At 45.2% G+C, this 12,197-nt stretch overlaps 1 protein-coding gene across 1 annotated transcript; it reads right to left on the bottom strand.

Moving 5' to 3' along the window:
* Positions 1-483: 483 nt before the first annotated feature.
* SYCE1 (synaptonemal complex central element protein 1) lies at positions 484-11,961 on the bottom strand. The gene is made up of 13 exons (XM_061163204.1): positions 11,892-11,961; positions 5,368-5,430; positions 4,673-4,732; positions 4,263-4,337; positions 3,591-3,638; positions 3,290-3,344; positions 2,522-2,611; positions 2,208-2,271; positions 1,387-1,453; positions 1,189-1,309; positions 1,007-1,117; positions 769-856; positions 484-543 (listed from the first exon to the last, which is right to left on the bottom strand). Exons 1-13 carry the CDS (start codon positions 11,959-11,961, stop codon positions 484-486), a joined length of 972 nt encoding a protein of 323 aa, XP_061019187.1.
* Positions 11,962-12,197: the final 236 nt, after the last annotated feature.

Raw genomic sequence — 12,197 nt, forward strand, 5'->3', positions numbered from 1 at the left:
GCTAATCAGTGGGTACTGTGGGTACAGAACTGACTGACTGAGAACCCCAGCACTTTGGTCCTCATTGTTGATATTTCTGGGATTCTTTGTGGTCCAGGCCTGAAAAAGGAATGGAAGACAATCACAGGGTGGGTGTGCAGAACCTGTGGGCCTATTGTGAGATGGTCTCAGTCTTGTATCCCTCTGCGTGGGGACCCAGAACAACATGTCAAGTGCTAGAGATGAGCAGTCAGGGGACTGTGAGGTTAGGGAAACATTTACTGAGTGCCTGCTGTGGGTCTCTGGCTGAAGACAAGAGGCAGAGTGTGGCCAGGCTTTCATTCAGACTCAGGTGCCGGGTGTCCCAGGATGGATACCCCTCCTCCCCGAGCCTAGCACAGAGTCAGCTGAGGCAGTTGTACTGAAGTAGCGCCTTTATTTACTGAAGTCCAAGTCATAAGTTCCAATGCACGGTGGGTTCTCCTTGCCTCAGGGCACCATGCGTTACTTGGAGGGTGGCTCTGGGTCTTTCGCCTCACTGACTCCAAGGGGCTTGGGATTGGCCTGTAGGAGGTCAGGGTTTGAGGTAGGAGTCTCCTCAGATCCCTGTGCCCACACCCTCCATGTGTACTGTCCCTCCTCACCCCACACTGCCCGCCTCTGCACTTTTGCCTGGGATGTGTCCCATTGGAAATGCCCTTCCTGGAGGACCATCTTCTGAGGTGCCTTCCCACCCACAGCTCCTCTCACAAGCTCTCTCTGCTCCCTGCTCCAGATTCCAGGACTCACAGCTTCTCCTAGGCCGGCCTCCTCCTCCTGCTTGCTCTGGGCTTGGGCAGGGATGTGTACCCCAAGTTTTTCCAGTTCCTCCTTCAGCCTGGATAGAAAGAGGTTGGAAGTGGGGTAGGAGGATGTGGAGGGAGAAGAGTAGGATTGTAAAGGGACCAAGAGACAGAGTCTAGGAGGGAGCAGAGACTCCCTCGGCCACCTTCATCTTGGGGGCTCGGGGGAAGGGTTCCATGCCCACCTATGCCTCTTCTGCTGCAGCTGCTGACACTTCTGTTGCAGCTGCTCCTGGCGCTGGGCAGCGGCCTCCAGCAGCTCCTGGGCTTTCTTGTTCTCCTCCTCAAACAAATGACTGAGGGTGGGGCCATGGGTGCTGGCAGCTCCCTCCCTCCACTCATTCCCCCCTCCCCATCCCTGTCTTACACCACAGCTGCTGCCTCCTGGCTTCGGAGGAAGAGCCCTTCACTGATTGTGTGGCCCTTGGCTCCAAACTGCGAGCACAGACGATGCTTCACATCCTCCAGCTTGGCCTCCATCAGCTTCTCTGCAGCAGGAAGGAACAGATGGGCAGGGCAGGGAAGGGCAGGGCAGATCAGGGCATCCCCATCTTCCAAGCCTCACCTTCCTTAAGCAACTGCTCCTTGCTGCTGTCCAGGGTGCCAATCTCCAGGGCCAGCCGCTCTGGTTTCTGATGGATAGAAAGGAGACCTGTCCACAACTCCTGGCTTTCTCCCATGTGCCTCAGAGAAGCCGATCTGGATCTAGTCTTTATTTATAGGCCTCACTTCCTGCGTGCCAGGCACAGTCCAACCTCAGGGCCTCGGCATTGGCCGTTTCCTCTGTCTGGAATTGTTCTACCCCAGATACCTATGGTGCTATGCAGGAGAAGCTCATAAGGCAGTTAGTGTTCAGGAATTCTGCAAGGAGATCCTGCAAACACCAAAATTCAAGACTGTTCTCTGGAGAGTCAGTTACCAGTCCAGCATTGTAGCTCCTGCTCTTCCCTCCATGTGACCTCATTGAGTCCATCCATCCTGACTTTCACTCTCTCTGCCTATTTTCTTGTTTGGGATCCCTATGTGGCAAATAGTGGCCTGCTTATTTCCCCACTATCTGCCCTGTGTCTGTGATGGCCCCAAAGACATCCATGAATCTCCTTAATGGATAGCCCCTCCTCGGTTCTTCAGAGCTCCTGTTGAACTCTTAAGGCACCTGGGAGGCACCAGAGATGGGTGGGCAGGGTCAGTAAAGATGGCAACATCTGGTGGCAGTGAGGGTGATGAGGAGCTAGGTTCAGTGTGATTATGACATATGGCTGCCTGGGCTTGCTCAGGAACTGGGTGTGGCAATTGACAGGAGGGAGGCCTGGAGGATGACACTGAGTTTTGGGCCTACTGCAGGGAAGATGTGGAAGGTGGATAGAGTAGCTCTGAGTGACTCACGTGGAATTCCCATAGGTCCTTATGCTGGCCCATCAGATCCTCCAGTTGCTCCTCGAAATCCAACCTGGGAAGCAAACACACAGGATGAGGGGCTGTGGGCTGAGACTTCCCTCCCAACCTGGCCCACACTGGCGTCTTTATGCACAGATGTGAGGGAGCTTGCCCATGCTCTTCGCTCTGCTGCAAGCACCTTTGCCTCCTTGACCCTCCAAGCTTCCGCTCAGCCAGGCCCTCTTCTAATCCCCATTCCTAGTATTACCTCCTCCCCGCTCACAGCCCGTCCTGCCCCCCAGGCCTCGGGAGGTGGACTTTACCTCAGCTGCCTCTGTCTGTTCTTCTCTTGCTCAATCTGGGAGCTCAGGGCAGAAATCCGCTCTTTGCACTCCTGCAGCATGCTCTGCTTCCTGGCAAGAGGCAAGGCAGTCACCATGCTTTCTGAATAATCTCTCCCTAGGAGGGACCTGGGGTGGAGCTCCCATCTCCTTCTCCTGACATCTGTTCTAGCCTTCCAGACTGAGTTCCTTTTTGTAACTTTTGGGGTGGTATGAACTCATGCCCTCTGGAATGTCACTGTGAAAATTATGGAGATCAATGTGGGCGTGGTCACACACACAAGCACACACATATTGATCTTATGTGAATTCCTCAAACATATTCAGTGTTGGTATGCTAGGGGCTTGGGGGCCTCTGGTCACAAAATGAGCAATATAAGCATTCAGGAGCTAGAGAGATCAGTGGATAGAAGGATAATGGGTGAATGGGGAGAGGCTGGTGGACAGATGGTTGGCTTTGACACTGAAATGAAGGGACAGATGAAATGATAAAAAGTACAGAATAAAAACCAGCTGAAGGAATTTAATTGACATTCTAGCAAATGAATGATTATCTCAGTGAATAAGATGGTAATCAATACTACCACCTACTGTTGGGAGTCACGGTCTCCCTATTTTATAGAGGAAGAAGATCAGAGCTGTGGGTCTAAGGCCGATTTCCCTTAGTTTTCTTTTCTTTCTTTCTTTTTTTTTTTTTTTTTTACCAGAATGAAGGGGTAGTGCTCACAGGGGCTAGGTGGAAGCTCTTACCTCTGTGCCTCATTCTCCTTATCCTGGCAGTGGAGCCGGAGGATCCTCAAGGTCTCTGCAGGGAGAGGAAGTTAGGACCCTGTGACAGCCCATCATGGCTGAGGTTTGGGCAGGGGTAAAAACACCAGATTATGTGAGGTCTCCTGAAGAGCTGATAGGACTTTGTCATCTACTACATGTCTGGTGGAAGCCACAGGAGGGAGGCAAGGTGATTCAGGCTTCAAAAGGCTTTTACTGCCATACAGTGGGTTTCTGAAAGGTGGCAAAGGCAAAAACCTGGAGATAAAGTAGGTGCAATTACCTTGCTTTTTGCTCAAGATCTCTTTCAGGCGTACTTTCTCTCCACTCACTGGAAAACACAGAAACATGTTCGGGCATTACCAACCACCCACTGTATCCTGAGAGACTGGGCTTGGTAAGCCCTAACCCCAACCCCAAATGCAGACCCCCTTCGAGGTAACTGCCCTTCCCCTCCTGTGCCCATGCTCCCTGTCGGCACCACAGGGCGCTTGATAAAGGGTGGCTGAGAGGACCCTGTGGAATGCCAGTGCAGTCACATGGAGGGAAGAGAAAAACACGGCGCGTCAAGTTGGGTAAAGGCTGTGAAGAAGCACATCAAGCAGTAATGGGCATGTGACTAGGTGGGGGCAGGCTGCTGACTTTGGGTGGGGAGATTGGGGAAGGCCTTTCTGAGAAAGGGGCATTTGAGCTGAGAGCTGAATGATGTCATGAGGCAATAGGAATCTGTATTATACGGGGGAACTGCCTAGCAAAGCTCCTGAGGTAGGAGTATACTTGGAGGTGTTTCAGGAACCCTCCCCAAAACAGAGTGGGATGGGGGAGACTGGTAGGCCCTGTGGTTGGAGAGGGTGCAGGACTGCTTGGCCACAGCAGTGGTGCTGACTGTCTGGAATATTGAGTTCAAGGATGCGTGACATTGTGGGGACCTCTGGGTGATCCCCCATAGGCTTACATGAGTCCAGTTCCTTCTGCAGGGTCTCCCAGACAGTCCGGGCATCTCCCAGCTCCTCACTAGCTTTCTTTTTTGCTGTGCCAAACCGTAGGACATTGTGTAAGTGTCTGTCCTTGCAAACATTTCACATTTGTCTTCAAGTAAACCTAGAGGGGCCCCTAGAGGATTTTACAGAGCAGGAAACAAGGCTTCCAGAGCCAAAGCCCTTCTTGGGCTCAGCTGACAGCAGGGCCAGGTTAATAAACGTGACTGTAGCACCTGTATTTAGATGGACCAATCCATGTTTGGTTTAATGCTCCCATTTCAAAACACTAGTAATTTTGAATAAGGGGCCCTGCATTTTCATTTTGCACTGGGCCCTGCAAATCATGTAACTACTCCTGGCAGACAAGTCAAGGTCCTCAGCTCACCTTGCTGAACCTCATTAATCCGGTTAATCAGGACCTCAACCCTGGGCTCTAGGCTTCCCACTGCAGGGAGAAAAGGAGGATGAGTGAAAATGACAGGGCAGGCAGAGGAAGGTGGATGCCCTCCAAGGGTTCACATTCTGGGGAGGGGAGGCAGGAACACATAGAGATACTGAGTCAGGTTGTGATAACTTCAAGAGAAATAGAGGAGCAACAGATTAAAAAGTGAAAGAGTGGGAAGTGCTTCTTCAGATATGGCAAGACCTCTTGAGGGTCCCAAATCAAGTGAGGAGGGCAGGCCTTGCAGTTCCCTGGGTTGGGGTGGGAGACAGTCAGTACAAAGGCCTACTCTGAGATAGGAACATGTGGGAAGGTAGCTAGCAGAGAGCAGATTTGATGTGGGGGGAAGGAAGGTAAAGATAAAATCCTGGATTCAGTAGAGTACAGAGGGAGCCAAATGGATGGCCAGCAAGGGGACTGAAACTGTATTTTGGGAAAATGTTTTGCATTTTATCCCCTTATACTTAAAATTTGAATCATGGAGTCATATTTTTACTTCAAAAAATTAACTTTTGAAACTAAGAGAGAACAAATGAGTTAATTTCCAAAGGTGGTGAATTTAGGGGCTTAGAATTGATTCTACTTCTGCCTGACCCCAAACCTCAGGCTGAGCTTCAGTTACAGAGGAGATACGTGACCTTTCTGCAACTTCTTCACCATTCCCATCAAGTCTTCAATTTTCTGTGAAGACTTGGCCTGCCCTGTGGAGACAAAACCAAACATTCTAGTATGCAGTAATGAGAAGCCTAAGGAAGGATCTGGTAACTTGGGCTGGGACTGAGGTGGGCTGAGGGCAGGTCTCCAGGCAGAGTGATGCCTCTGCTTCTTGACCTGAGGGAGACATTGCAGAAGAGATGAATCAGAGAGACCCCTTCATGGTCATCTTTTCCTAAAGGGTGATTGACACCACAGATTTCCCCTTAATAAAACTCAGAGTAAGAGAAGGGGTACAAAAGGAGTACATCAAGGCTGTATATTGTCACCCTGCTTATTTAACTTATATGCAGAGTATATCATGAGAAACGCTGGGCTGGAGGAAGCACAAGCTGGAATCAAGATTGCCAGGAGAAATATAAAGAACCTTAGATATGCAGGTGACACCACCCTTATGGCAAAAAGTGAAGAAGAACTAAAGAGCCTCTTGATGAAAGTGAAAGAGGAGAGTGAAAAAGTTGGCTTAAAGCTCAACATTCAGAAAACTAAGATTATGGCATCTGGTCCCATCACTTCATGGCAAATAGATGGAGAAACAGTGGAAACAGTGGCTGACTTTATTTTTCTGGGCTCCAAAATCACTGCAGATGGCAACTGCAGCCATGACATTAAAAGACCTTTACTCCTTGGAAGGAAAGTTATGACCAATCAAGACAGCATATTAAAAAGCAGAGACATTACTTTGTCAACAATGATCCGTCTAGTCAAGGCTATGGTTTTTCCAGTGGTCATGTATGGATGTGAGAGTAGGAGTATAAAGAAAGCTGAGTGCCGAAAAATTGATGCTTTTGAACTGTGCTGTTGCAGAAGACTTTTGAGAGTCCCTTGAACTGCAAGGAAATCCAACCAGTCCATCCTAAAGGAGATCAGTCCTGGGTGTTCATTGGTAGGATTGATGTTGAAGCTGAAACTCCAATACTTTGGCCACCTGATGCGAGGTGCTGACTCATCTGAAAAGACCCTGATGCTGGGAAAGATTGAGGGCAGGAGGAGAAGGGGATGACAGAGGATGAGATGGTTGGATGGCATCACTGACTCAATGAACATGGGTTTGGGTGAACTCCAGGAGTTGGTGATGGACAAGGAGACCTGGCGTGCTGTGGTTCATGGGGTCGCAAAGAGTCGGGCACGACTGAGTGAATGAACTGAACATTCTGCTGGTACTGTTCAAATCTTGGTCAAAGCTCAGGATGTAATAACAGAAAAAAAGAAGTAGTATTAAAAATTGGAAACAAGGAGCTAGAAGTCATTGTAACTGGTAGATTGTCATCTATAATGTCATCTATAATCAACTATAGATTTATAGAGACTGTTACCCAAAGAAACCTCACAAGGAATAGTGAGAAAATTTAATGATGTATCTTTAAACATATAAATACAAATAGCTTTTCTATATATATGTTTCATATTAACTTGCTTATAGTCAACATAGGCATTTATTTTAAAATCCTTAATAAATTAGTAGATCCAGGCAATTATTATTAGTGCTATTAACATGACAATAAAGATAACTGGACATCATGAGCTATTTGATGTAAAAATACAATGGAGGATTCTTGTCAAAAAAATGATGCTAACACTTGTTAAGCCTATAAATCTCAATAACCAATTTAGAAGAAATACAAGGGTAGAGGACCATTTAAGTGGCACACGGGCATGCACTTAGCAACATCCACATGGGGAAACTTCACAGGAAAAATGACTCAGTTTTTTTTAATTTAAAAAGATAAAAAAAAAAAAGACTTTAGGGGAAAAAGTAGACAAGAAGACCCTTACAGACAAAAAGAGATTAAAGAAACATACAGACCAATCTCAATAAATGGACAATATTTGGATTTTGATTCAATACAACATGCTTTTTAAAATATTGATAACACAATCAGGGAAATTTGAAAACTGACTATAGATAGTTGAAACGAAGGAATTATTGTAGCTGTTATTCAGATGTGGGGCTTCCCTGGTGGCTCTGATGATAAATGCAATGAAGGAGACCCAGGTTCAATCCCTGGGTCAGGAAGACTCCCTGGAGAAGGCAATGGTGACCCATTCCAGTATTCTTGCCTGGAGAATTCCATGGACAGAGAAGCCCGGTGGGCTACAATTCATGAGGTCACAAGGAGTTGTACACAACTAAGCAACTAACACACACATTCAGAAGTGGTAATGCCACTGTGGTTACTTTTCTGAAAACAGTACTTATTTTTTAGAGATATACATGCAAATATTTATGGATGATATGTTATGATGCCTGGGATACTTCAAAATAAAACAGTGGAGTAGGTGGTAGGCAGTGGGTGAGGATAACGAAGAAACAAGATTGGTCAAGAGCTGATACCTGCTAAAACTGAAAGATGAGTTCACAGGGTAATTATCCTTAGTTGTTAATTTTTTTTTAAATTGAGTTACAGTTAGTCAACAATGTTGTATAAGTTCCTCCTTGCACAGGAGGAGATTCTTTTCTATTATAGATTATAAAATATTGAATATATTGAATATAGTTTCCTGTACTATACAGTAGGGTCCTGTTGACTATATTTGCATTTCAATTCCACACATAAATGATATCATATGATATTTGTCTTTTTCTGTCTGATTTACATCATTTAGTATGATAACCTCTAGGTCCACCTATGTTGCTGCAAATGGCATTATTTCATTCTTTTTGTTTGTTGCTCATTCACTAAGTCATATCTGACTCTTTATGAGCCCTTAGACTGCAGCACACCAGGCTCCTGTCCTCCACTATCACCTGGAGTTTGCTCAAACTCATGTCCATTGAGTCGGTGATGCCATCCAATCATCTCATCCTCTGCTGCCCCCCTTTCCTTTTGCTTTCTATCTTTCCCAGGATCAAGGTCTTTTTCAATGAGTCAGTTCTTTGCATCAGGTGGCCAAAGTACTGGAGCCTCAGCTTTAGCATCAGACTTTCCAGTGACTATTCAGGGTTGATTAACATTGTATAGGGGGATTCTCTTCTCTCCACAAACTCTCCAGCACTTATTATTTGTAGATTTTTTTTTCATGATTGTCATTCTGATCAGTGTGAGGTGATATCTTAGTGTAATTTTGATGTGTTTTTCTGTAATAATTAGCAATGTTGAGTATCTCTTCATGTGCCTATATTCTTTTGTATATGCTTAAACTTTTCCATAATGAAAAGGTTTTAAAAAAATCACCCAACCAAACAACCAATCAAAGTAGAGAAGGTAAGTAATCATTTCTACAGAAGAATGGAAAAATGGAGAAAACAGGTAACCAAAAACTACACTAATGGTTAACAATATCTGAAAAGATGTACAACCTTAGTCATAATTAAAAAGATGAAAATGACAAGTTGTATCTAGCAGCTTGGTAAAGATTAGTAAGTCTGATAATGCCTCATGTTTATTACAATGTAGGGAAACAGGCACTAATGCACACTGACAGACTGTGGAAACTGATGCAAACTTCTGGAGGACAGGTTGGCTGCATCAACATTTTCAAGACAAAATTTCACTTCTAGGAATTTATCCATCAGATATGCTTCGTTACATATCTATGTCAAAAATGGGAAACTTGAATGCCCATCAGTAGAGAACTTATGATTCATGCTCACAAGAGAATACTGTGCAGACATTGAAAAGGAGGTAGATTTATATGTATTAACAATGAAAGAGATCCTAGATAGACTGAAAGGAAAGGAAGTGCAAAATGGTATATTATAGAATCCCATCTGGCTACAAAAAGAGGTGAAAAAATATTTTGTCAGTCTGAAAATATATGTGTCTTATTTCTAGAAAATTTCTGGCCCAAATCACACAAAAGTATTTTCAACAGTAATTCTTCTGGAGAGTAGAAGTGGAAGGATAGGTAAGAGAATGTTTACTTTTCACTGTATACTTCTGCATATGGTTTTACTTTTAAAAGTTAACAGACTTCCCTAGGTGATCCAAAAATGAATTTATAGTTTTCTTGAGCAATCATTTGCCCAGGTATTATTGTTAATAGACTATGCAGTGAGCTGCACCTTTATTTTTTCTTTATCGCATATTATAAGGTAAGGCACAGAGTGGGAAAGCAGAATATATCTGTTGAACAAGTCAACTAACATATTGCTAATAAAACAAGGGTACAAAGCTGCCTATGTTGTATGAGCCCCCTACTTTTTACTTATTTTAAAATAATTTCAAATTTACTTAAAAGTTGCAGAAATAGAACACATGGCTCTATATGCCCTTCACCCCGATTTTACATTTGCTAATAATCCTGAACTTTGAGAATAAGTTGCAGACACAATTCTTTATTACTCCCAAATACTCCAGTGTGAAGTTCTGAAGTACAAGGACACGCTCCTGTGTAGTAACAATAGTACAACAATTAAAACAGAATAGCAGTGACAGATATTAACATGTGATCATCAAGTGGCATTTAAAAAATATCTCCTACTTTCACTTTTATAAATTAAAAGTTCCACAAGTGTCAATTACATGGTCTTGGTAGAAAAAAACAAATATTAAGATTAAAAACGTTCCTTCACCTTTGCATTGCCCTCAGAAACTAGATCCCTCCATCAGAGTCATCAATTAGGAAAGCAGCCTCCAGACATCTTTCTGCGCAACCTACACAGTATTGCAATTTTTCCATCTTGCTTTACTCTCATAAAAATATCTGTTTTGAAGATTATATTGTATCTGTATGTCTAATAATTTAAAAGTTGACTTGGTTAAGTAGATTTTAATTCCACTTCCTCTTCACTTTAGAAATCCACCACACAGGTATATCCCAGTGTGCATGGGATTTAGCTATTCCCTTCCCAAGTTTTCCTACCACCATCTAGGCGCCAGTGACTATCCAATCCATGCGTCTATGTATGTCTTGTGTGATCCTCTAGGAATGTGACCAAAAAGGAGAAAAAATAATTTAAATGTTAAAATGTGTGCCAGAAGGACTACTGAAAAGCTTTTACCCTTTCTTCCTTTCATCTGAGTATGATATGGTCTGTATCTTTACACTATTGTTAACACTAGATAACACCACTGCCCCCCTTTTTAAACAACCTAATAGATTGAAAATGGAATCTTGATGTTCCTTATTTTCTTTCATTGCTATAGAATGAATGTTTGTGTCCCTCCATATTTCATTTGTTGCCATCCTAAAGTCTGATAAGATAGTATTAGGGGATGGGGCCTTTGGGAGGTGATTAGGTCATGAGGCTGCAGCCCTCATGAATGAGATTAGCACATTATAAGAGAACCTAGAGAGCTCCCTTGCCCATTGTGCTGTTAAGACACAGATGGACATCTAAGATTCAAGAAACTGGTCTTTACCACACACAAGAAATGGTATTTCACCAGTTATAAGACACTGGTGAAGTCAACTGCAGCTTCATCTAAATATGCTAGCTTAATGAACTTGAAACAAAGATACTAAGAAGTTTCTTTAGCACAGTGGTGACCACAGTAGGTGCTTAAGAAAAGAGATCTATATGCATCTGTTCTGTTTTTCTTTTTGTTCTTAGCTGAGGATTATCACTGGATGCCACTTTCTGCCCCAAGCAAGCTTTCTGTGCTAAGTTTATTTCATTATTTAAACTTTCATTTTACTTATATAAAAAAGAAAAGGCCACAAAGCACCTGTCATGTACTAACCAAAACCGCACTACTGCCCACAGGTGTGAAGGATATGACCAAGGGGGGGTCCATGAGAGAATCCTAATACGGGGAGACAGGTAGGCCAAGAAGAGCAGAGTCAACAAGCTGAGGGATGGGTGTTCCTTGTACAATTCTCTCCCCTTTTGTGTTAACACCTAGGAGCATATCCTTCGAGGGGTGAACAAGCCTGGAAATAATTTTTTATCTTTCTTCTCTATGCTAGGCTGTAATTATAGAAAACTTTATAACCGTAATGAGCTGCCATGCCTCTCCTTTCCCGGTGAGGTGGGAGCCATTGCTCAACAGGTCAGTATCAGGAAGGAAAAAAAACTTAATACTATGGGGGGGGGCGGGGGGGGGGAAGTCTGGATCCTGGTTTAGGGGGAGGGGAAATCTGTTTTTGAGGACCATTATGGAACTGGGAAATTCAGGTGTTCGGTGCTGTGAGATGAGAGATATGGGACAGACTCCTTCCCTCGGGTGAGACAGCCTCAAGAACAAGCCCCTTTCTGTTGCAGGAGATGCCTGTGGAGACGCTTAGGATGAGACTGAAAGGATGTCCTCTGCCTACTTTAAGCTACTTAAGCAGAGCAGATGGGGGCAAACGAGGCCAAAGGAAGTGAGTGAACGTGGGACACGGGCCTGTGGGTGAGAGTCCTCGCGGCACCCGGCAGAGCTGCCAAGATTCTTCTCATGGGGCTGAAGGTCATTTTTCCTCACGCCCGCCCAGACTCTGAGGAAGCAACGCCCGCGTACATTCCCTGCCTGCCCAGCCCTCTACAGCACAGGTTGGGGGCCGCCGCTAGGCCCAGCTCTACCTCTGGCCTCGTCAGTCAGGCCCACGGCTTCCGCCGGTTCCGCATTGGAGGATCCCGGCCGCCCAGCCATGTCCTCTCAGCTCGCCCGCGTGGGAGCCTCCTCTGGGATTGGACGGAACCCGCGCCAGGGGCGGGGCGTCCTCAGGACGCCTGCGCAGTGCGCCGCTGCGCCGTACGCTCCTTCTGGTGGACAGTTAGGGTGACGGTTGGGCAAGCGCCAGTGCGCACGCTTGAGTCCACCCGGAACAGATTCCGTGCAGAGCAGGTATGGGTCGCACACGGGTCTGTCATCCAGGCTGGCGATTG

This window comes from Dama dama, chromosome 15, assembly GCF_033118175.1.
Source record: "Dama dama isolate Ldn47 chromosome 15, ASM3311817v1, whole genome shotgun sequence".
NCBI lineage: Eukaryota > Metazoa > Chordata > Mammalia > Artiodactyla > Cervidae > Dama > Dama dama.

What these genes read in the sequence shown, in the direction of transcription:
- SYCE1 (XM_061163204.1), bottom strand. Translation starts at nt 11,961, where the DNA reads ATGGCTGGGCGGCCGGGATCCTCCAATGCGGAACCGGCGGAAGCCGTG. An exon ending in CCTGACTGACGAGGCCAGAG is followed by an intron (nt 5,431 to 11,891) that starts GTAGAGCTGGGC and finishes TTGTCTCCACAG; the next exon opens with GGCAGGCCAAGTCTTCACAG. An exon ending in AAGGAGAATGAGGCACAGAG is followed by an intron (nt 2,612 to 3,289) that starts GTAAGAGCTTCC and finishes GCCTCTTGCCAG; the next exon opens with GAAGCAGAGCATGCTGCAGG.